Below are 26,590 nucleotides of genomic sequence, written 5' to 3'. Positions count from 1 at the left end.
TACGATTTGTTTTGTATGAGACACGAAACCCCATATGGCGATTGATCTACTCCTATACCTCGTCTGTGGTTTATGGTTATACATGTCGATTTCTACTGTCCGCACACAGAACGCCTCCGTTCTCGATGAAACTTAGCAGGCTGACAGACGGGGGTATACGGGAGCAACCTGCGAAGCCATTACCACTTTGTCGTATACAGTCCCGGAGAAACTGATGGAGTATTTCGACAGCGCCACGCACGGTGAGTAACAAATGGAACAGCTTAAAATTTATGGGGAGCGTTACGTTTTCATCTCGGGCTGTTCGCCCTTGCACTCCCTTTTGTCCTTCTTCATGGCGAACCGCCCCGAGGAACGTCCGCTTTTGTCCCAGCGGTTCCGCACAAAGAAATTGCTTGTAACTACTTGACACAGTACATTTTCGCCGCGTAACTTATGAACGTCGTTCCGGGCTATCTGCTCCGGCCACCTCCCCTCCCGGGGGGGTTCTTTCTTTGAAAAGACGAGTTTCCGGGCCGAGCAACGCCGGGACAAAACGTTCGATCCCGTTAATTGGATTACAATGGACCCCGGTTAAACGCTGGAGACGCGAAAGCTGAACGCGCGGCGCGTCGCGGCGGCCGCGATATTTTGTACCCGAGTCCTCTTCGGTTCTTACCCCCGGGGCGCGCTTCTGGTTTGTATCGCGACCACGGCCCCGAAGTCGTTTCTCATACATCCACCTTGCCAGCGGAGCACACCCCTCGGGGCTGTCTTCCGTTTTTCTGACGTTCGGTAAATAGAACAGGCTCTGCCGGAGCACTCGTAACCCGCTGTGGAGAAAGGAACGACGAACTTTGACCTGTTCCGTCCAAAGATCGCCTCGAAAACCGACGCTTCTGTCGACGATACGCTCGATATCGTGCGTCCGCTTGATCAAAGCTAATATCCTTTTGTGCGACTTCAAGAAAACCCGCAATTTGTTGTTGGAGCCTCGGCTGCCTCGGGCGACGACCTTGCAGAAACAAACTGGGGAGCTCCTTGCATCGTTCTTGCTCCCCGTGTTATTGGAAATGGATTTAACACTTAACACGAAACCGACCAAGCATTAACATTGTCTGGTAAATATTGCCCTCTAAAAATGGCAACTCTAAATTTATTAAGATTGTCCGTAATTTTCAATATAACAAATATTTGGACAAGGAAATCTGTTCCACTATTTTCCATAAATTAATTTTTATAGTTTAAATAATTGTGAAATATAAAACCGGTCATTTTGACCGTGGTAGGTTTAGTGTTAAATTCACCGCGCTCAGTCTACATCATGTGCGCCCCATTTTTCTTAATCAAATAGGGCTTAAAATTAATAATTACCGAGATATTCTCAAATTACTAATCTTCTGTTAGGAGATATTTCATATGCTCAGTCAACGTAATTATTAGTACGACTTCGTTTAGGACGGTAAGTCATGTTTGTAATTTAATTTTAATTTTCGTGTTACACTTTTTTACGCAGAATTTGGTGGTTTATCCGAATTCGAGAAGAAATATTGGACATTCCATTTAAAAATCTGAAGATGACCCTCGTATCTCGATGAAAAAGCCAAATAACAAAAAACAAATTACAGCACTACATGTTCCCCTGGAAAACGTGCAACATTTGTTTGAAAAACTTTCTCGTACAACAAATAGTTTACGAGTTGAAGTCGTCATGTTGCGAGACTCAGCCTGTACAGTGAATTCGCGTTTTATGTCAGCAGCCCGGGTTTTGTCGTCCTTTAAGTTAGAAAGCCACTATTCTTTGATGCAGTGCCGAACGTAGAAAAGGACAGCGAAGCTCAAAAAATTTCTTGATTTTTCATTATTTCTTTATGAGACTTTCGCCAACATATTCGTGACATTTTTTTGTATTAAAATGATGCCAAACGATATCATTTGAAACATATTTACACTTGTAATGGGAAGTAACTTTTACCGTTCATTACACAAGTAAATATCATCGGAATTATAACGTATTCGGTATCATTTTCATAAAAAAATGCCACGAATACGTTCGTGAAAGTCTCGTAAAAGAATAATGAAAAATAAAGGTTTTTATATGGGGTATATCCCGTGGTAGTGGGGATAATTCCGCGACCTTTATCGTGGAGGCCTCGGTGACTCATAGCCCGGATTCACTTTAAATTGTCAGTAATGGTCTATGTTCTTTGAACCCTCTTCGATTTATATATTTTTTCTTCAGGCTTGGAAAAAATTGTTTCTGAAGAGTCAAATATATTGCAAAGATTTAAATATACTAAAGTTTACACGTGTTTTGCTGATCAAAAATATTGTTATCTAAAAATTGAAAGTCTATTACCCCGAGCAACGGAACCAAGTCACTGGCAAAAGAAACTGGCGTAAGCTTCGTGCTACTTCTTACCAGTTCTCGCACCGAAAGAAACAATCAAGAAAAGCTCCGGCACGCATAATAACCGTAAACTCTCTCGCTAGGAGCGCGGATCTCATCCCAAGAAATGCCTCCAGGAGCGAGATCGCATCTTCAGGCTCGTGCAGTCCGAGCCCTGTGTGACGCCACCCACGCGTTTTCCCAAGATTGAAGAAATACTTTCGGCGAGCATCTGCTCGACTGAAAGTTTCACTTGAAAAAAAAAAAAGAAGTGGCGCCTCCTCTCTTCGAATACGAGATCAGTTACATTCGGCCACGTATCCACGGGCGTGTCGCAGCGTCACTTTGGAAATTATTTATCATGCACTTTCGGAGGCTTGTGCACTCCTCTTTCATCTTCGGAACACTTGGCGTTTCATGGAATATCGCGCGACACGTTACGCGAGTTAACAAATTGCTTCCGAAGTTCGTCGATAAATCGTAGCTTCCAAAAAAATGATTAAAACATTAATTTTTTTATTCTTGTTCCTTCGTCGTTAAGTTGCTCCTTGGCTTCTTGGTCCAAGCTCCAATCTCTTTCAGGTACGTAACAAATGTATTGAGGCAAGTCTGAGGAGGGCTGGTGATGTTAAAAATTCTTTATTTCATTTCTAAGTTATCGAAAATAATATTTACATGACCCTTTATCCTCAATTTTTCGAAGGATTTTTTAAATAATGTCCATCGTGGTCTGGACAACAGAAATATCAAATTCTTTTAATTTTCATTTTATTATTGTCTGTACTGTTTTGGTTTCCCATACATTGTCGTACACCATACGACATTGGCATTGGCAGAGCCGGAAGCCGTACGCTAACGCAGCGCTCCGATTGGTCCGTGTTTTTCGTTATTAACTGCTTAACAGAATCATGGAGAACATTTTCGCAAAGAAAAAAGTTACTCCGAATGATCTCAGGAATCACCACTTTCAACAAAGTACAACATTTTTGAGACTCCCGGAATATGAAAGATATTATACAATTATTTTCTCCTTTCATAACGCAGCTTTAGTTATGGATAAGTGCATAAAATACACTATGTACGAACGTAAAATAACATCTTTCTTGATACACAGGTGTGAAATTATGCATTTTCGACCACGGCAGGTGCCTCAGAAGGTTGTACGCTCCTCTTTCGTTACCAGGTCGCTTTTTGCGACCGGTGCCTCGAGTAAACAAATTGCTTCCGTACGTTCTCGCTTGAAAGAAATAAAAGGAGGATCCGGGAAAGGTCGTTCCATCCGCTAAACGATATTTAGGCCGTTCGTGATCAGGAGTTTCTGGCTCGAGCAACGGTTTCGAAACGGCGCGCCGGCGCCCTTAGCATTCGAAGTATGCACGTTTAAAACGCGAACGATTGTTCCGCCGGCGCTGATCGATGCCGGCCATAATTTTCTTTCGCATAAGCGCTACGTCGGCCCGGCAATTCATGAATACTCCGACGGGAATTCCGCGGATACCGACGGCCAATTTTCATAAATAACTCGCGGTTTGAATTCTCGTTTTCGGAGCTACAACGGTTCAAACCCTGTTTTCAACGCGATGCCACGTGAGAAGTTCAAAACTCTTTCTGGAAGTTCGAAAGCCCTTCGAGGCGAGGGATATTGATTTTTCGACGGCTCGATTTGTTTGTGAGAGTAATAAAAACGACGTCGACTCGAGGGGGTACACCATGCAAGTTTAGAATTGCTGGTGAAAATTTTTTTTTTCAGTAATTGTTAAGTAAAATGTAAATATCTTTTTGGAGGATATTTAGCATTAATTTCATTTTTTTTTGTTATTTAAAGTAACATAATAACGACGTTGTGCAATATTGTCTATTATCCAAAAATTTCTACGAAATAGGAAGTAAAAAATTTATATGTGAACTTAATGAAGAATAAATATTTTTCAATGTAGCGTACGATATTTGAATAATTCAAGAAGTAAGAAAAATTGTGGCTGTTTAAAGGATTCAATCTTTTTACCTAAAAATAATTGATAATAATAATTTATTAAATATTTGTAAAAATTCAACTAAGTGAGATATCAAATGAATCGTAAATTGAAAAGTACTTATTCTTAATTAAGTTCACATAGAAATTTCTTGCCTTCTGTGTTCCAGGAACTTTTGGTGCTGGGTGCCATCTGAGTCCCCTAGAAAAAATGTTTAATCTTACTAATAATTTTAAACTTGCACGGTGGTGTACCCCCTGAAGAAACACGTTTGTGTAATATGAATCTGCTCATGAGTGGACAATGAGTCTTTACGCAAAATAAAAATTTTATGTATCGATTGCAAGAAACAGAAGCTACATAGCCACTTATTTCTTGTTTTAATCATTCTAACGAGTATTACCACTATTTTGTGTTTCACCGGCTCATTTTTGTGACAAATGCATAGCGTTTTCAGTCTAATTATGAGATGCAAAGCTCGAAACGGAAGCACGCGCAGCAAGGGAATTCAACTGATTGGCACAGCAGCGAAGAAACAAAATTCCGGATGAAATAGGGGGTGAAAGACGTAAAACACGGGAGTGGCGCGAGTGCAACACTGTGGCAAGCACACTGCGGTTTGCCGTTCCCGAAGACACGAGGTTCTCCGCGTACGAGGCGTCTTCGTTTTCCAGCCACCGTCTGCTCGAATCCATGTAATTCATTAAGAACGTTCGGCAAATACGTTCGGCGAGGTGCAGACTCGACGGCAGCAGAATTCAGTTGGCTGTGCGGTCGGTGGAATTCGCTGAAATTCCTTTTTCGAGGCACTTGAAACCACCTTTTCCGCGTAATGGATACAATAACACTCGGTTCCAATGAGGCCATTCACCGAACCGCTTCTCCTCCCGCACTGAAAATCTATCTTTCTCTGAAATTCCAGTCGAACTTCCGATATTTATGGGCCGATCGATTTCAGCAGAGGTTAAAAGGCAGGGTAGATTTACGATCGCGCGATTCGTAGGGAACGGGGGGGGGAGAGGGGGGATGAAGCGACGTTCATTTCGCGACGGAACAACCGCGCCGCACCGCGCCGGAGATAGACAGCTGCGGGATGCTTTAATCCACTGTGTAAAACACCGGTGTTCCTCGTCACCCCCGGCAAATCCCCGGGACCAACGTCTTCTTCACCGGGAACAAAAAGCCCCGGACTAACCCGACCCGAGACACCCGGGCTCGTCGGCTTGTTCCACCGTGCGAGGCGATTCGTGTCAATTACTTCGGAAGCGATGAAGATTATCGGAAGTGGGTACATACATCGAAACCGCCAGACACTCCCGGATAGTCCCGGATTGGCCAGGATTGTCCCGGAATTGACGTTGCTGTATTACTATTTTTCTACATATTTTTTTTTGTACATGAAACAATTTTCCTCGGAAAACTAGGTGTGTTGTATTAAGTGGCGACTCAGTGAATAATATTGTGAAAGTACATGAACTATGATATTTCAGTTTCAGGCAATACGTCCCGGAGTTGTCACAGAAAAAATTGGCAAGTCTAGTGGGAGTTGAATCGCGTCTAGAGTCGCCAGATTAAGTCTTGTCTCCCCACTCTACCTACCCTTTGCATACAAAGCTGTTCCCCCACGCGTCCAACAGGGCCCCAGTCACGTGACGCGTTCACAGTGTCACGTGACATCACGTGACCAATCCGGTACTGGCAAAGAGAGGGTAACCTTTTCCCCCCAATTCGACTCAATTCCCCTGATCTGGCAACTCTGATCGCGACCTATGTACACTCAGAACGACGAAATTTGTCGTCAGCGTGCACTACGTTGTAACATTCTTATATCGAGAAACCATTAGTTCGCTCCTTGAGGCTGCATATCACGTATAATTGAACTACTAAAATGACAGAATGTCAGAACGAGTGGTTCATTTATTTACAGTTATAGAGATTTGGTCGTACGATCGAGTTCTTTAGAAAAATGTTTTTAATAATCTGGAAAATCCTTGTCCACGTAGGATTAAATGCAGTTTGATCGAAAGAAGATAGCTGGGGTTTCGATTTGGTCGTGTTTCGCGTCAGTCGATGTTGCTTGTCGACGTACGATAGGATCTTGATGGGATTGAAGGTAGAAATAGGTTTTGAAAAATGTTTTTGAATGTATTTTTTTTTTGTGTTACTCACCTTGCCGAACTCGGAGAGGCCGCCGATGTGAGAGATTCTGCCGGGTTCATCCACTGTGCTGCATTCTGCCCTAACGAACCAATAGGTCAGTAACTCAATGGCGACAATCCTCAGTATTATTCTCCTACAATGCCCTTTAATCATAGAGTCCAATGTTCGCAATACTAAGCAACGCGGACGGAATTGTTCCGTGGACTAATGACCGCAGAGATTGTCGTGCGTCGCGTACGTACAAACGCCTTGATTTGAAACGTTAATTCCTTGGAATGTGCAATCAAAGGCGTGCCAGATCGTCGGCTGCAGGCTGTTTACAAATATAGGATAAACTATTGCTTCTAATCCCTTTGTAGGCGTCCGTGTCCACGGGATATTGGTGTGCTCGGCGCTGTAATGGCAGCCTTGGACAGCTGTTCCACCAATCGATTGCACACAATTCGATCTTCGCTTTCAAAAATTCTATTACGAGCACGATAAACGTCCTCGCTTTCAAAACTTCCATTCCTCCTTTTATTCATTTTACTATAAATCTTTGTAATTATACTTTACTATTATTTTTATAAGGCGCAAATGCATATAGTGTCGTTAAATTGAATTGGAAAAATGTCTGAATCAATTTAAAATACTTTTGGCACACAAAAAGTTGACTAGTTTACTGTGCTTGACAGGCTCGAATATTTTTAGTTCCTCAGATTCACAGCATTACTTTAATCTAATAAGGCACAAATGCATACAGTGTCATTGAATCGAATTGGAAAAATGTCTGAATCAATTTAAGATACTTTTGGCACACAAAAAGTTTACTAGTTTACTGTGCTTGACACACTTCAATATTTTTAATTTCTCAGATTCACAGCATTACTTTAATCTAATAAGGCACAAATGCATACAGTGTCATTGAATCGAATTGGAAAAATGTCTGAATCAATTTAAAATACTTTTGGCACACAAAAAGTTGACTAGTTTACTGTGCTTGACAGGCTCGAATATTTTTAGTTCCTCAGATTCACAGCATTACTTTAATCTAATAAGGCACAAATGCATACAGTGTCATTGAATCGAATTGGAAAAATGTCTGAATCAATTTAAGATACTTTTGGCACACAAAAAGTTTACTAGTTTACTGTGCTTGACACACTTCAATATTTTTAATTTTTCAGATTCACACCATTACTCTGATCTAATAATTCACAAATGCATGCAGTGTCATTGAATCGAATTAAAAAAATGTCTGAGCCAAATTAAAATACTTTTGAGAAACAGAGTCAGGTTTACTGTGCTCGACAATATACACGGATCTGCCAGTTTACTGTGCTCGATACACACCAATATTTCTCCATTGTCCTACAGCGACAGTTTTAGTCGATTCTATGAATAAAAATGTTGTGAATACACATGTAAAAATATTGTACAGCTAGACATCACACTTTCCACTTCTCTTTTTGACTCATCCTACTGGAAGATAACTTTAACAGCACGAAGCCCCAGTGCAAATATTTACAAGACATAAATGTGTATAGTGATGATTTAAAATAAATTACAGTGAGTACAATTTGGAATACTTTCACGACACAGAGACGTCCGTAACAAGACAAGTTATTAATTAAAAATTGAATCTGCCTGTGCACAAGGCATTCCCGATGCTTAAAATCAACAGTTTAACAAAAGCCCCGAAAAAAACTGTACTCATACGTCATTGTCTCGCGCCGACGTGCACTGTTTACATCGCCAACCAGATTAACAATTCTTCGCGCAGATACAAATCATGCTCGACGGGGTCCCGTTGAAAACAAGAGCCGGCATTGTCCGCCTCGGCGTCACTCTCACTGTGAAACTTGCTCCGTCTCGTTTGAATGGCAGCGCCCGAATTAAACCGAGATCCGCGAGGGTTTCTGGGTGCCCTGGGGGGTGGGGGAGGGGTGGCTCGAGGAGAATAAACAAAAATTACTAACATGAGCTCCCTCTCCGCTTCCCCCGCACAGTCCACGCACACCAGTGTAAACAGAATAGACAGTAAACAGTAAATGGAACTTTAACGGGTCGAAGTCAAACAATGCCACGGAACTGCCGACGTTCCAGGCGTCACCCTCTATACGTGTGTGCACCGTGACCTGGTTGACGCGGCCGGATGCAATATGATATACATGCCGGGCTCTGGCGACGACAGGGATTCCGAGATTAAATTATTAAAATCGACGTGCCACCGGGCACTCCGAACAGTTTCCGCCGTTATCCCGGCGAATCGGATGGCAAACGATATATGTAGAGCCGCGGACGTCGCAGATCCGTGATCATCCCTGATAGGATTAGAGATGGACTACAATCGGGCACCGGAGGAGTCCGAGCAATTCCGGGGCGATAATCGTCCGTATTAGCGCGATGTTCACGAGTCTGGCAAACAGACCGATGATACCACGCCCGCCTAGAAACGCTCGACACCCCTCCGCCGACGATAATCGATCGTTTAGGGGACGCGTTCCCAGCCCCGTTTCCACCCTCCAGCATTTCTTTTTTTCGGCGAAACCGAGGATCGAGCCTCTATCCGATCTAGCCCAAAGGTTATACACTCAAGACGGTGATACTTCAACGACGCTGCGAGAAACCACACATCTACGTTATCAGAAGACGATTCTTCCCCCTTTTTGGCGAACTACAGTCACACCTTTTTTCGAAATCGACCAAACGACTTGGTTTCTTCTGAGAAGTTCATCTGTAGACCAGACTCAGTTGCTTTATTCTTTATACAGCTTTGCCTATTTGAAGTTTCGCACGTAATTATAGGTACATGTATTATACGTATACAAGCCGGGTCACCTAAGACTTTCAATATCTCCGTTGTTTTTGATACTAGAATTTGATACTACTGTTCGTCGAGGATATACTTTCCGAAATTTCAAGGTCATCGTCGGTTTGTTAAACGGGGCGATGTGTTTTGATTGATGTAAGGTTATGCCTGACGATAAAACGAATTCGATCATGTATAATGTGCTAACCTTTGAACGACCTTCAGGGGAATTACTCTTCAAAATACACAACTTCTGGAAACATTTGGAAAATAACTTTGCCGAAGATCATTCGAAGGTCAACATATTGACTAGACGCTGTACCAGTAAAAGTACGTCACCCCATTAAAGAAAATCAACTATGACCTTGGGAAAAAGATCTCCTCCTTCGCAATAATGATCCCTTGGAGTAAAACATTCTCTCGTATTGCTATAAACAACGGATATATTATAGACTGAAAATATTAGGCGACTCACCCTGTAGAGTGCAGATCAATGAATTCGTCATGGCACACGAAAACGAAGATATCACCTGGAAACTTCGGAAGCGCGTCCACCTAAAAATGATTTGTGACCACCGTAAGATGTCCTCCAGGAACGTGATAAGTTTTCCCTAAAACGATGTTCGGAAACTTCAAATAGTCTGTACACGTTCCCGAGCAGAAAAGGAAATTTATGCTGGAAATTCGAAGCGTCTGTGTGTGTTACCGCATGAAGTTATGGTTTCGACCCTACAGCCTTTTTTACGCCGGCGGAACCGATGAAACCGACGATCGCGGTTCAATCCGTACGAGCCCTGAAACCGACCCACGCGTTGATATTTATCAGCCTATCGCCGGAATCTATCGCAGTCGTAAAACGCGCGGTCGTTCCCGGAAACACCGGAACGCAGATAATATTGTTACGGTTCCATTAATCCGGGGATGATTTATCGCGCTGCCGACCACGCAATTCCGCGTGCAAATATAAGGGACGTCCAGTCTCGTGCCTGCCGCCAGATTCGCGAACGGAGATCGAATCGCCGATCTGTTTCGACTTTAATTGGCCGGTGCTTGTAAGGCCAGCGGCGAAGCGAAGCCGATTTTGCTGCAGTTCCGGCGAGTTGTTCAATTTTGTTTTTGGGCCAGGATGCTGTAAAATGAATTTCCCGTATCACGTAGCCACGTAATTATTTAAATGCGAATTTACGAGTAAAGTGAAATTTCGTTGGATTCAAACGCGCGGCTAAAAGTACAGGTGAACTAGTTCTAGTCCCAGTTTCCAAAATATTTGATCGAATATGTTTCGCGTCCACAAAAGTTCCGAAAAATATGTTTTTGCCCCGTCAAATACGGTTCTAATATTTTCAATTTACAGTTATTAAGATTCTAAAGATACGTCCATGAGGAATTATTCACAAATTTATTTCTTTGGGTATATGTTATTAAAAAAAAAAATGGCTAAAAATTTGGGCAGCACATTCTTGTTATTTTTATAAGGTTATGTAAAATAATCACTTTTAATGCTCCGTAAACCTAGTGTTAATCCTATGGGTCATGAATTCTTCTGATATTTTTAAACAAATTTTACGGACACTGTGTTCACTTCCATTTACTAGAATTTGTTCAGCTGTGTATAGTCGACAATATAACGACTTTCTGCTACGTTTTAGTTCAAACCAGTTATTTTCCATCATTTCAAAACGATTTTTAACTCCTCCAAGAGAGAAAGAGGAAATCTTTCGACCAACTCAATATTTGAGGCACAATTTCCTCGGCGAAAACGTGAAAGCAACCCTTTAATTTGGGGATGAAAGTCGCATTTGCCCGAATACGCTCGGAGCTGCCGTATCCAGAAAAACACAGTAAAATAAATAGTAAGTTATCGAACATTTTGTAAGAACTTTCCACCTGCAAAAATCGACAGATGTCACTCCGGTACGTTCCTCGGGACTGACATCTCACTGCGTTCGAATATTGCCTTGGAGGCGAAAATAGAGGCGCGGGTTCCCCTTTTAGAAACTGGTAAACTATTTAGGCCAGTTTTTAAAGGAAAATGAATGCTTCGAGCAACCCGACTACAAGCACGGTACGTTCATAATTAAATCCCACGGCGGAACAAAAAGAAACCGCGGTCGATCGGAAGAACAATTGAACGCAACTTCGCGGGTCAGTTCTCGTAATTTCGCCGCATTTCGAAGAACTCAAAGCCACCGATTAACAACTTCCCCCGAACTTCCCGACAGAAATGAATTACAGAACTTTCCGCCGTCAATAAAACAGAATTTCTGCCAACGGTTTCGCCGGTCGAAAAACGTAGGAAAAATTGTTTCCTTTGCCCGAGCTTCAAACGATGCGCCCGCGTAAAGACATCAGACACCGGACGTGACGTTACGTTCCAGAGGGGATTGCTATTGCAAGATAAATCTGCGCCGGCTTTAGAAATCACGACGCCGCGTGCACGGCGAAAGAATGTTAAAGAGACGGTTCGAAGTTTTTTCGCGCTGTCGCAGCTCGAAACATATATTAGCCTCGGTAACAGGTTTAATTTTCCAGGCGGCGCGCACCGGCGTTAAAACAAATTCGAACTTTGCGCTCGTGTATCTTTAGTTGCCTTGGAAGGAAATTTATGCCGCTACACAAGCCGATTTTAATGAAATTTTTGTGAGAGATAGTAAAAAAGAAAAATATTCGTCAGATGTTTTTCTTTATCTGGCATCGTTCGCATCGAAGGGGTGCAAACAGCTCCCAAAGTTGGGGGGTCGAAAACATATTTTATTGAATATCTTGGAAACTAGTAGAGCTAGAGGAATGGATTAAATATCAAAATTGAGTATGCTTTATGAGGAATAGATCTGCGAGAACAAAACCTTTTTCTTTCTTCGCAATTTATTTTTTCATGAAGATTCACCTCCGGCGCATCCTGTATATTGCCTCGGTAACAAGTTTAATTTTCCAGGCGACGCGCACCGGCGCTAAAATAAATTCGAACTTTGCGCTCGCGCGTTCCTCGGCGTTTCTGTCGCGAAAGCCGTGACAGTTCGTCCCCGGGCTTTTTATTGTTCTCCACCCTCTTTTCTGCGTCGTCAGTTTTTCCGTTGCCTAGTTGCAGTCGTCGTCGGTGTCGCCTCGTAAAAGGGAATTCGTCCATTGTTTGTCCTAGAATAATGTTTCTGTCGTCGGGCGAGCAAGCGGCAGCTGGGTCGCGCCACCGGCAACCCTTACGTAATTTCCGCTCCCCGATTTCCACCCCCGCGCTCTCGTCACATCGCGACGCTCCCAGCCCACTGGAATACTCGGCCCCGACGTTCGACGGGGCTGTATTATCGGCGAAATTCTATCGTGAAAAATACCGTCGGCCATCCGGGGCCACGGCGAACTACCCTAAACTGCGCGAACACTGTCGGCGACATTCGCGTAAACCAACGTCACAGTTATGGCTGCCTTGGTTTTTAATGAACCCTGGACTGCCTGCCGGAGACTTTCTCACAGTTTTGGAGACAACGAGTTTGATATTTTGCAGGGACCTCGCGAGTTTTGACTACAGAGTCAAAAACAATTAAAAAATGCTGTGTTTCAATGAAACATTGGAACCTTATATTTTGTACGGATCAAATAAATTTACATTCTCCTTGTGATACTACTGTGTCCGAAAAATAAGGCGAATTTTGTTATGAAATGAAAAATCTTTATTTATTCTCTCAGATCAATTTCACCCCCTTCAAGGAAGTCGCACGGTGCTAAATCAGGCGAATTTATGAGCGAATGATCACAACAAATGCAGTGTGAGACGAAGCATTATCGTGGTGCAAAAACCAAGAGTTGTTTCGCCACAACAACATTTTTCGACATTTTTTGACATTTTGTTTCGACATAGCCTGAGCGCCGAAGGTTTTCCGCAACATTTCCAACAAACTCTTTGCTCAACAAAAATATTCATTAATGTGGACGAACAAGCGTATCTCAAAAACTACCGAAGACAATGACATGAAATTTGATACAGACGACAGTCACAGAGCTACCGACCTACAGAAAAAATATTCATCGATTTGGATAAAGCCGCGAAGTTTCAATTGAAAATTCTCCTTACTTTCTGGACACAATGGTAGTAGCTTTTAAACCGCGCGTGCCTCTTTTGTAGCTACATATCGGTAACACTTCCACTAAAATTTCCAACTCGAAAACAAGTTCTGAAAAGCGCGATAAATACAGTGGAGGGCTGGGAACGGATCCGTACATTTCCGTTCCGATGTAACGCGGCATTACAAAAACCTGTCAATGCTGCGAGTTTACGGTACAGTTCAAGTTTGAAAAGGGCCCCCGAGGGAGCGAGCGCGAAGTCGCCGGGAACCGGGAACCGGGAGACGGTTCCGGGCGATTTCCGGAAAACCGTCGGCGAGCCCGACAACTGTAAATTCTACCATTAACCATTTACAACGTCTTCCTCGAAGCTGACTATCGCGGTACTCGTAGGACGTCGGACTGTTCCGGCGGAAAGAGTTCTCGACGCAGCAGCGGGACGAATGTGAAAGCCGTCTGAAGATTTGGCGAGGAGTGGCCCGGCAGGACGAGTCCTCCTCAATCGCGCGGATCCATTCAAGTTTTTACCGGGGCCGAAGACACACGGGGTGTACAGGTATGCGCGCTGTCGAAATCTTCGGGACGGGCCGCACATTTTGCGTCGCGAATGTACAGTAGCGGACATAAATTTAAGACGATGATACGCGATTTCGATTATACGCGTAATATACAAGTACTGTCTTTCTATTCTGTTTGATATTTCAAAGTAAGACAGGTATATGTTTCATCTCCTTCATCTCAATGTTGTGATCGTCAAATGTAAACAATGTAGAAGTTTCAGTCGTTTGTTTCTACTGAACGTTTGTGCGCAGCGGACATTAGTTTAAGACGATCTGTCTAACAAGCAACATCTATTACGTTCTTTCTATAATTTGCTATATAAATTTTGAAATCGGAGTCTGGCATACCTTTCGTTGGTTGAAGTTTATATACAGTGGAGAAAAGTATGGGTAAGTCTCGGAGTTTGCTACCAAACGAAAGAGAGCAAATTGTAAGACTGCGAAAAGAAAAAATGACATTTTCCAAAATAGCAAGTCTTGTAAATAAATCAGAAACGGCTTGTAAGCAAGCGTGGTACACATTTTTAAAGACTGGTTAATATTCTGATCGATCAAGAAGCGGAAGACCTCGGAAAACAACTGCGAAACTGGATCGTCGGATTCACCGCTTATGCGAAAAGGACCGCTTTCGTTCTGCAAGTGTCATTGCAGTTGAAATAAACACGAACAGTGACACAAACATTAGTGCTAGAACTGTTAGAAGACGTTTGGAAAACTTCCATTTAAGAGGACGAAGACCCCGGAAGAAACCAATGCTCAGTTCCAAAAATCGGAAAATGCGACTTGCATTTGCTAAAGCTCACGAACATTGGACGAGTCAAGATTGGCAAAAAATACTATTTTCAGACGAATCAAAATTTAATCGTGTTGCTTCTGATGGGTTACAATATGTAAGACGCCGAATTGGTGAAGATTTGAAAGCACAATGCGTTTTACCCACAATTAAACACGGGGGTGGTAGCGTTATGGTGTGGGCGTGTTTCTCTCGCAACGGCCCTGGACCAATACGTCGTATAGCTGGAATTATGGACCGTTTCCAGTATATAGACGTGTTGAAGAATACCATGTTACCATATGCACACAATAATATGACTCATAGTTTCATATTCCAACAGGATAATGATCCAAAACACACAGCCCGAGCTGTGAAAAATTTTTTTCGTGAAGAAAATATTAACGTACTACCGTGGCCTTCGCAGTCACCAGACTTAAATCCAATTGAAAACTTATAGAATATAGTAAAGAAAAGTGTGGCAAATTATAAACCAAAAAATCTGAATGAACTTTACTCTATAATACAAACGGCTTGGAATACCATTCCTGTTGAAAAATGTCAAAAATTAGTATATTCGATGCCGAAAAGATGTGCCGAGGCGATAAAAAATAATGGATTTTGGACAAATTATTGAAATAAAACAAATATTTCACACATTTTTCGAATAAAATGTTTCCTTTATACATAGTCTTAAACTTTTGACCATGAAAATAGAATATAGATTTGTTTTTCTTTTGCATATTATTACTATTATGCTCAGAAACATAATAAAAATTTTTGTTGTCAATATGTAAACAAACTATTCATCTGTTACCACCAAAATAAAACCACTGTATTTATGTTTTTCATGTCAATTGAATTATTACTTCCTTCTTTTCTTTTCGTCTTAAACTTTTGTCCGCCACTGTAGCTATGTTCAATGGAACTTCGATCCTGTTAGGCCCGCTTCCTCGTCGTCAGAAGAAGAGGAAGAGTATTCCGAATTTGTTCGCACGTACCCGTACGGACAGACCAAGCAAAATCGGATCTCTGCGCGCGACAGTTTCGGATTGAAAGTTTGATTTTATGTGATTGTTCCGCGGCTCTGCGGTTGTTCCCCGCGATATGGGGAAACGCTTGATGCGAAAGTTTTGAGGCCGTGGTTCTCGCGCCACTCGCCCCTTTGTTGTGTCATTTGCGACGCGTTTTTATTGTCCGGCGATGATAAAGCTGCGCTCTCGTGCTCGCTCGACGGCATAAATAGACCGACTATCTGGCACGTCTGCGTTTCATCAGTTTCAGCGACGCGACGCGACGCCGCGGTTTGTCTCCGCGTTATTTTCTAAAATAGTTTACCTATAAACAGGCTGCGCAACGATGTCGCACCGGTGTATACAACGGGTGAACGAAAAGAAACCGGACACTGTTTCCTTGCGAAGGTGTCAGCTAAATTTTCATGATGATTTTGTGTAGGTATCAGTCTGCCTAGTTTCATTGACCCGCGAATGTCTCTATACGCGTTACGAACAATTTAGTATACACTGAATTCGCGATATATGTCAACAACACGAGCTTCGTGGCCCCTCACGGGATTTACCTCTCGTTAGTGGGGATAATTCCGCGACGTTTGTCATCCAGGCCTTGGCTACATATACAGGGTGTTTGCGATAATTTGTACCAGCGTTTTTTTCGGATAAGGTAAACATTAGAAAAAAACTGAAGAGAGTTGTAGTATATTTTACTAGCAATATAACAATTTGTATTTTTAATATGTTTCTAGAAACAAAGGTCACCTTCATTTTTTGAAATCGAATGTTACATATTTGTTTACGTCATATGAAAACGGACATTGAGACGAGTTCAACCATGTAGTGTACAATGGTCTTCAGGGTCATACAAGGGCAGAAATAAAAGACCATAGTATACTACATGGTTGAACCCGACTCAATGTCCGTTTTCATTTGACGTAAACAAATATGTAGCATTCCATTTAAAAAAATGAGGTGTCACCTTTGTTTCCAGAAAAATATTAAAAATACAAAAAATCGAGATACCCTCTCGTATTGCTAGTAATGTTTACCTTCTACGAGAAAAATTCGGGTACAAATTATCGCGAATACCCTGTATGGGGAAGTCACTGTAGTTCGCGTGGCTCTGCTGTTTGTCATACGGCTTGAAAGAAACACACGGTGGACGTGAAATTTTTTGTCAAATTATTAGGTTGTTGAAATGTCTGATTTTAGAATGGAAATATTAGCAATGAAATTTGATGAAAAATTCATATTACATTCCATAGCTGTGCTCGGCAGGTTCGACTCATTTGAGATGAAACCGTCCCCGCCATAGCGCCCATTGTCCCCTTGCAGCAAGGGCCGTTCCCACGAAGAAAGGACGCGCTTCGTCTGTTGCGAGTAGCTACCAGTCACTAGACACCAGCGAACGCGACGCAAGTGCGCGCTGCATGAAAAAGGGATTGGTGGGGGAAGCAAACGTTTCAGGGGCCACACCCTTGCTCGCTCGGGGACATTCGAACTGCTTCGGCACGTCGATTCGTTGTAGCTTCTTGCTTCGAAAAGTGAAATCAAGGGAGTTCAAAGGGCAACGCTTTGACACGGCAGAAGAAGTTCGCGTTGAATCGGAGCAGACGCTTCGCGCGAAGAAACTGAAGCGGGGACTCGAAGAAAATGATTTCCAACAACCAGTAATGGGATTGCAGAACTGTCGGAGTCGCTACATTAACGCAGAAGGAAACTTCTACGATTGAAATAGAAGACAGACTCAGATCGGCTGATTAATAGAACCTTTTTAAATTTCGTGTGGTTTCGTTCCACCTTTTTGGGTACATTGTCGAATCGCAGAGCGATCATGCTTCTATTAAATTGCATGTAGCACGCGTCAAAATATCCGTGGCTGATGAAGCATAAAGAAGTGACGTTAATAAATGATGTTATCAAATTTTATCCGATGACATCGCGCATGGAAACTGACAGAGTCCGGTTTCGTTTTGTTCGCACCTTGTGTTTTCAACTCGGATCGCAGCGAACCAAGATTTTTATCGCGTCAATCTCGCGGTCAATCTCCATATAAATTGCTTAGGCAAACATGGTCGTAATTCGTAGCTGTCGCGATTGGTATACTCACCAAGGTATATTACAGGTGTGCGTGAGGGTGAGATATCTGGCACCCAACTCGTACAACATCCTCAGAACTGCCAGGCTCGCACCGACAGCGTGGCCACCCTCCACCCCTATCAGGCTCGCTAATCTACCCTCCTTGTGCGCTCTCTCTATACCTGAAATGAAACGCGTCTTCAGTCCACCTGATCATCCTTGTGCCCTTTACAGGGCCGAACACCGCTATAGTGATCAGGGACAAATTTGGGAATTTTGCGTAACATGACGATTGTATATACAGGGTGGGTCAGTACGAACTACAATCTAAAATAACTTTATATCTATGAGTTGTATCAAAAAAACTTTTTAATCATTCATGCTACAGTTTAAGGGACGCATCGAATGAGTACAATTTGATTTTTCTATACCCCATTTTTTCTGAGACACCAGGGTGACCTTGAGGTTTTTCAAAGTCAACCCTTTTTAATGTCACGTTGTTGTCGAGGTAAGGACGTATTCGGCGACCTATAATATCATCACCTATATCTTAAGTTGACCTTGGAAAACCACTTACTCAAAAAAAAAAATACTCTAGGTCACCTTGATCGCGTCATCTTCGTACGTACATATCGAAATGTGATACCTCGGAGTAGAATCTTGATACAAGACCCAGTAATTAGTACTCCAGTGACCCTACATGGACAATGGGTTCGCATAGCGTGCGTTACACAGGAAGACAACGGATCAGAGGACTTTGTAAGAGCACTCCAAGGAATTTCAGACAGTCCAAGGATGTCGCAGTCTCTTAGAAAGACCCTCGAGGGAAGTCGAGGATCATAGGAGCCCCATAAGCTCCGTGGAGGATGCTCGAGGGGACTTCGGAGATCTTGGGGATCCTAGATGCTGATGGAAGGGGTCCCAAGGGACTCTGACCATTCCTGGAAAGCTAGAAGACGTTGGTAGAGGCCTTCGAAGTCCTCAGAACCCAAAGGTCCTGAGGAGAACGGTGTTTTTGTGGCGGGTCATTGATTTCTGGGGTCTAAATGGTCCTTATGGGTTTTCACACTATCATGTTGGTACTGGCCGCGTAATTCACAGATTGTGCACGGGTTATATTTATTAGAGCTGTTATTTCATATACAATACTATTACTATCATATTAGAGGATACGTGTCTTCGTAGCTAGCATTCTCCTATCGATGGTACGATACAGGGCAATCAATGTTTTACGTAGCTAGCTACTTTAGTTTATTACAGAGCCACTGTAAAATTACAATACATTGAATTCTCGATATATGTCAACAACACGGGCCTTGCCAGCTTCGTGTATCGTCCAGGAGACATACCCAAGCCGTGTTATCATCCAGGCGTTGGCGACATGTATAGAGAAATCACTGTAACAATTTACAACTTCTGCTCACAATTGTTTGAGCTGTAATCTCATATATAATTATATTAATTTTTAACTTAGAGGATAAATGTCTTCGTAGTTTGGGAAGCTAGCTATCTCAGTTGACTACAAACCAACTGTAAAATCGCGGTTGCAATTAGTACCGTTTTATCGAAGAAAATTATTACAAACGGAAATAACGCGGGCCCTCATTTTGTCACCGAGATTTTCAGATCCGTGATTTTCAAAGACTGCAGATTTAAAGTGAAGTACGGGTCGATCGTCGAAAGTTATCAGTCACTTTCGATCGGTTCGGTTTAATTAAATCATCGGAATTACCTGCGGGCAGAGGGCGTTATCTCGCGGATCATTAATTACGAGACATAAACGGGGCTTGATTAATGCCGACCGAGGGATAATGGCCGCCGCGGAGGGGGGGCTTTCGAAGAACATTGTTGGCCACTCCGAAAATCCTTCTTGCGGAGCGGGTATTTTGTCAGTATTTAGTCAGCGCGCCGCGAATTCGATTCCGTCCGGCGTTTAATCGTTTTAATCGAGCCGAGCCGTGTAAAGGCGGGCTATCGGACCGCGTGGAATCGGATTCGCGGGCTCGGTGTCGTTCAGATTCGATTAAAACACCGCGTACAAATTGCGTTAGGTTCGGCGCTTCCGGGGCACCGATACAAGAGGATCCAGCAGCTATGTGTGCGCCGGATGGCCGGCCGGTGCTCGCGTTTGTATCGTTCGGAGCGGAGCCCCACCGACGAATTGCCATTTGTCGCGGGGACTTGAACTTTTCCGCGTTTCGCCGGTCGCGATCGAGCCCCCTCGAGTTCGCGTTAATGGAGGACCCGTTCTGCGGTCTCGCGAATTCAACCGCGGCCGCAACGACGACCGAGAACTGCGACCATGAAGCAGGCGAGCCCCGCTCCTTTCTTCGATCTATCGAAACTTTCCGCCGTTGAAAATCCAATCGTAACTCAATTCCGATGTGCGCCCCGACTTCGGTAATGGCTGGCTAACTGCGGCCAACCTACCTGGTTGTAACCACTAGCGAAAATCTGCACGCGGTGGGTCGGACAAGTTTCTGTACACTGTTTGGAGCAACTTTTCTAACGCTACGTTTACGGGACCCGTCAAAATTACGAGCTCTACAGTATTATCTCCGTAACTGTCGCGAAGGTCTCTACCGTAAGTGTCCAAATTCGTGTTTTCAACTAATTCACTTCATATAGAAAAGTGAGAGTAACAATAAGAACAAAAGGTAACAGCAATAAGACAGTGACGGAAATACAAGGTAAGCAGCGAATATTTAAACAAATTTCCCGAAATTTGAACGCAATCTACCTGAAACTTGTTCGGTTCGGTACCGCAGAGTTGCTTCACAATTTGTATCTCTGTCAGAACCTCCATTTACCTCGACACTCCGGTCACCTGTCACCGATCCTTACGATGATTAATAAATGAATATTGTAGGAGTTTCACGGTCTAGCAAGCCTGTCAACCGAACTCGGACCACCGGATACGCTCGGACGCAGAGGCTGCTGTCGCAGGGGTTCTACCGAACGGAAGAACTTCGCCATAACTTGCACTCGACGACTGTCGGCGAAGTCAGCTCGGCGCGTTCGGTTTTCGAAGACGCTTCGGCGCACGGCGAAGCAAATCGAGCGTGTCCCGGTGCCAGTAGCCATTTGTCTCGACTTTAATTTCCACGAGACTCGCTCTCGCCGATTACGCTGCGTTAAGCCCCTAATGGAGGAACAACCGAAAAAGGAACGCTGTCGATGAACCCCGATTCACCGTGCCCGCTGATTTATAGCTCGCCCGGATATACTTTCGCGGCTGTTCGAGACTCTACGTTCTTCACGCTCGCGGCACACGCTCGAAACGGTGCCGGCGATTACGGTGCCCACAGCGGTGGCCGAAGTTTCAACGTTATCTGCCGTTTTCGACCGCGGTTTTCCGTTTCTCCAGGAATTCCTGATCTTCCCGCATTCGTGCCGCTCCCTTTATTCCGCATGCTGAACCGCTACCCGCCGCGAATCGATAGTTTTGCGCTCGTTCTCGAAGCAGCCCCAATTCCCTTCGAAATTTTTTAGAATTACATTCGCGACGGCTACATGCTTCGGAGCGTTCCAGCTGTTTCGGGGATGACGACAGTCTCCGAAGTATCTTGCGTGCAGCTTTCAAAGTTTCTTTTGCTTCCCGGTGTTCATTGCTGCAGCGCACAGTGCGGACAAGCGGGGCATATCTCACTACACGTGCATATCACGATGTACGATAAATTCCTTGGGCGAAACTGCATGTTAGGAGGAAATTGATATTATGAATCATATAATAATTTTAAAAAAAGTATCGTTAATTTTTTTAAATTTATTAATTTTATTGTCAAATTTCATTTTTTGTGAATAATTACCATTACATGTACATTAGTAACCAAATTTAGATTTTTGTAAAAAATGTTGCCATGGCCGCACTTTCTAGAGTGCCAAAAATTGAAAAATATTACATTAATTGTAGACGAGTGTTGCAATAATAATTCTGTATAATGGAAAGTGCTCACCAAGGCATATGCATTCTTTTTACATTTAACAAAACTGATTTATTTTTTGTATACATTTTCAACGGTGGTTTTATTTTAGACACACACTTTCATGTGATATAAAATGATATACAGCATACATATTGAAAAAATTGAAGGTCACCTTCATATCTAACAAAATAGTATAAACACAAAAAAATCAGTACTACTTTTTCCTTTTTTTCTAATATTTACTATTTACAAGAAAAACGCTGGCTAGTAATAGCGTGAACACCGTTCATATACATTACTAACCAAATTTAGAGAAGTACCCAAAAATAGTTTTCTCTGACACTTTCCGCGAGTTCTTTGGGAATCTCTGCTTTGGCACGTTGTTGTTCCAGTTATGTGCAATCGGTAGCTATGTGTTTTATGGTTGTAGCCATCTCTCAGCAATTAAACCAGCTAACAGAATAGGAATTCTCCAAGGCGTTCAAATCACTGTATTGACATTGCGCCGAGTGTATAGCCGGAGGAGGGACGTATGAACACCGAACAATGAAAATTTCTTAGTCGACAGAATTAGATGTATTATATAATTACACCAGTCTTAGCACTTTGTGAACATCCACCGTCTATCTGTCGCCAACGCTTGCTCAGCGTCCCTTCTTTCGTGGGAGACAAGTTATGGCTGGCAGAGCTCTCGGAAGAGAACGTTCCCGTCAGTTAGAAATCAAAGGGATCCTCGGTCGCAGGAGCATTGTAAACAGGAGCACCAACTTCGTCCTCCGCTGCCATAAATCTCTGCCCTCGAACTCTCCGGTGCTTCCCGAACTATCGCTTCACGGAACGCTGCGAAAGTACGCTTTACGTTGAAAGTTTCCAGCAGGAAGCGACGATTGGTTCATGTAAATATATCTACTTCGCCCGTTGTCCGCCAGACATTTTCGTCTTCCTTGTTAACTGTGAATCGTAAACGAAAGCACCGCGAACCTTGAGTGCATCTTCGGGTTGTATCCGTGTTAGTGTGTTTTTACTTTGAACCGGTAACGTGGTTATCGATGGTCGGAGTGGGTCGTAGTTCACGTTACTGGCTATAACCGATTTGTATGTATCTCGCGGTTTCGGACGATAACGGAGAATTATAGCGAGATATCCAACTTGGAAATATTTATACTTTCGGTCTGTCGACCAATGACAATTTACGGACGTATACAATGAGAGGAATTGATTCCTGCCTTTAAAAAATGTTCTGGGTTAGCTTGAATACAACAGTTTTAATGAAACGTTTGTTCAGACACTTTTCATTTATCGTTTCCTGAAGTCAATCCATTACCTTATACGACAGCATCTGGTTAATTAATTTATGTCTGTATTTGACAAATGGTCTGAGTCTACTTCGAACACGAAACTTTACTTTGAACATTTATTCACAAACTTTCTATTTACTATTTGCTGAAATCAATCCTTTGCCTTATACGATAGTAACCTGATACGTTAATTATGCCTTTCTTTCATACATGGTCTGAGTCAACTCTGAACACGAAACTTTACTTTAAGCATTTATTCACAAACTTTCTATTTACCATTTGCTGAAATCAATCCTTTGCCTTATACGATAGTGTCTGGTTAATTAAGCCTGTCTTTCATAAAAGGTCTGAGTCAACTTTGTGAACACGAAACTTTACTTTAAGCATTTATTCACAAACTTTCTATTTACTATTTCCTGAAATCAATCCTTTACCTTATACGATAATATCTGGTTAATTATGCCTGTCTTTGATACACGGTCTGAGTCAACTTTGAACACGAAACTTTACTTGAAACATTTATTCAGACGTTTTCTACTTATTACACGTTAAAATCAACCTTTTGTTTTACACAATACGTCAGACAGATGGTGAAGACTCTAAGATGAATTTTTATGTATATGTGGATTTTATTTTTACTAAATAATTATATAAATAATTTTATATTAAAAAATGTGGCGACATATCGCGAGATCATTTTGAGAAAGCTTATGCCCCAATGAAAGATTTGTTGGTGCTGAGGTAATATGCAAGCATAATATAATATACATAAAATGACAATCTTAAGATATTTAACCCCTTGGACTACCATTTATTTTACGGTTTCAGTGACTAGAACTCTTTTGTGATTCATAATTTCCTAAAAAAGGGAGAAAATTTGTATCCATTGTATGTCTATATTTTCTTCGATAGCTGTATACATTAACAACGCCAAACTAGAATTTTATTCCAGTTTAAAGGAAATTAATAACATACATATTTATTAGACTCTGTTCAGAATCTTCATCACGAGTATGACTCGATATTGCAGGCCAAGGGGTTAATAAAAAATATATATTAACCAGAAACGGAGATGTATCAACTTGCCCCACAGTCGAGCAAATAAAAAGATTACAACCTATTTTTATATAAGATTACAATCTATGTAAAGTGGAAGGTTCCGCGAACATTCTCCTGTTTTTACGTAATTGATACAAACAAAAATTGTAGAAATGAAACAGTGAAAACTGTATCGACTTCCCCCGGTCTCTCACCCGGGAACAATTTTCTCCGCAGAATTCGTGGGTCGTACGAATAGTTATCTCGACAGAGCTGGCCGAATGTAAAAATGTTCAGCGACCCGTGCCGGTAAGATACGTTGAAAGGCAAGTGGTTTGGCAATCAATAGGAAATTCATCTTCGACGAGTGTGTAGTCATGACGTATGGTGTTCGTCGGAGATCTCGGTGGCAGCGAGCATGCCCGATATTCTTCGAATAGCCGGAGCCCGTCCTATTCCAGCGGTGGTCGGGTCTCTCCATTCAGCGATACGAAAATTTCTCCTCGAGATGTCGCCGACAATAGCCGGAATTCCATCAAAGCGGTGCGGTCCCATTAATCGGTCAAAAGGCGGACGTTATATCGGCGAGAAGCAGCTCGCAAATTTTGAACAATCGTTCCTTTATGCGCAGACCGGCCGACGACGCGACGGTAGGCACCACATACGCGGAGAGATGGCGGTTGCCGCCACGCCGCGTATTGCATGTCTGTTTACGTATGCATGTGCATGCCGACATGCAGTCGCCGGGTTTCGGCTTATCGAACGCGGCAGAACGGTCGGTATGGCTTGACATTTTTCCATTTCACCCGGAATTTACAACCGGCTGCATCTTCCCAGGCTTTTCCCCATCCCCCCCACCCTCCACCACCACCGACGAGACGTTTTCTCATCAGGTCGGCAGCCGTGTTGCATGGAATCGGCCAAATTATTACGGGGCCCCGTAAAAAACCGTGCTGGGGGCTTGATTGCAAAAATCGACGGGGAATACGTATGCAGACGTGGGCGTGGCCGTTCGACGTTCCCGTATTCTAATATTTCGCGAAGGTATCTAGTGGAGCGAGGACAGTCGAGCCCCTGAAAACCGATACCAACGTAGATAGAGCTCGCTGCGAGGCAAGAATACCAGTGGTTAGAACATTCTTGCTGCTCGATTTTCTGGAAGAACGATACCGCCAGGGTCGGGGACCGTTTTTATGAACTCACACGCTACCTCCACCGCATATTTTCCACGACACCGTCTCCATTAAAGACGGTTTTATTTAAGGTCGTAACTGGACTCCAACTTCCGTGCGCTTCTTCCGAAATACCTCCAAAATTTAAAAGATTCGTCGATTAGCGACGTGCCTTTTGTCCGACTACTTTGTTCGCAAGTGATCGCGTTATTTCTATGGTTCCAAACAAATTTGCTTCCAGTTACTTCTTGCTTCTCCGCTTGCTTCTGAAAGGAAAGACTAAAAATCACATGTCCAATTACTGGTTACTGCAATCATACACCACTTTTAATTCACTAAACATCGAGGGTGGAGGAGGATACGTTTCCCCTGTCCGTGACCTTGAATGACCTTGAGTAATTATAGTCACTGAATTCCTAAGGAGAGGAACTATCATCGCAGGTGTTTAATAAGGGTGGTCCCGTTTGAAGAAATGACGACCTCGAGATTTCTAAAAAAACGAAAATAATCAAAACAGATATTTTTAATGTAAGTCTAACCAAAATGCATGGCGCAACAAAATAAATGAAACGTCCTCGATAAAAACGATATATCACTTTCGATTTGCTAAAATATTCTGTCAAAGGTGTCGTTAAAGCAAATTATGGTGGTGAATCATGAAGAGAAGGGGTTGATGGGAAAGTGTAGATACTACGTTTCGCGTCACTTCAGTGGGAGTTTCTAAACTGATAAAGCCCCGCTGCTCGTTGAGTTAATCTCCCAGGGAACTACTGTACACAATGGAAGTAACGTATTGGGGACGATGAAATGATTATTTCGTTTCTGTGAAAACATTGATTGTGAAAGACCATTCAGAAGAAATTCGCGATCCGCCCGATTGCTGTCGCAGCCGCCGCCCTTTGAAAATTATCACCCGTTTTTATCGCGTAACAAGGTTCCCCTCGTTTCTTTTCCTCCGTTTCTTCGTCGACCCACCGACTCGGTCGACGAGACGCAGGTATCGAGTTTAGCCGAGAGATAGACGATCAAGGGGCGAGCACACAGCGCTCTCCTTTTGTGAAACTATTTGCTCTTTTTCCTCGTTTCCGTCAATGTCGTCGACTCGTCGGGGCGCCAACCTGCTCGCTTTTTTACCCTCCCCGTTCCGCTTCGATTTACCAGCTTCTTATCATCCTCGCGAGCTGCGGCGGATTACTGGTTCGAAGCCGAGAACTGTATCGACGCCGCAATCATCGCCGTTTCTGTCGCTGTCGTCCTCGAAGCAATCATTTTTCAATCCTCCACGTAGCATCCCCATTCACGGAGAGAGAACAATGCCGCCGATCGCCGGAATTTCTCAAGAGATGATCACTGTCAGTATTCAATTTCAACCAGAGCCCGAAAC

General features: G+C 43.0%; 1 protein-coding gene and 1 long non-coding RNA gene across 2 annotated transcripts in view; one reads left to right on the top strand and one right to left on the bottom strand.

The window, feature by feature from the left end:
- LOC143352662 (uncharacterized) overlaps positions 1-26,590 on the top strand; it is a 607,068-nt gene that overhangs the window by 29,992 nt on the left and 550,486 nt on the right. The gene's annotated exons all lie outside the window — the stretch shown is intronic.
- Positions 1-26,590, bottom strand: part of LOC143352657 (dipeptidase 1) — a 156,664-nt gene that overhangs the window by 62,115 nt on the left and 67,959 nt on the right. Inside the window, exons 5-6 of the mRNA XM_076785335.1 lie at positions 17,804-17,954; positions 6,511-6,580 (exon numbers count right to left, since the gene is read on the bottom strand). Of these exons, the coding sequence (XP_076641450.1) occupies positions 6,511-6,580; positions 17,804-17,954 (221 nt within the window). The remainder of the gene's footprint in view (positions 1-6,510; positions 6,581-17,803; positions 17,955-26,590) is intronic.

This window comes from Halictus rubicundus, chromosome 3 (genome assembly GCF_050948215.1).
Source record: "Halictus rubicundus isolate RS-2024b chromosome 3, iyHalRubi1_principal, whole genome shotgun sequence".
Lineage (NCBI taxonomy): Eukaryota > Metazoa > Arthropoda > Insecta > Hymenoptera > Halictidae > Halictus > Halictus rubicundus.
The sequence above is the reverse complement of the archived record's forward strand: the minus strand, read 5'-3'. Positions and strand labels throughout refer to the sequence as shown.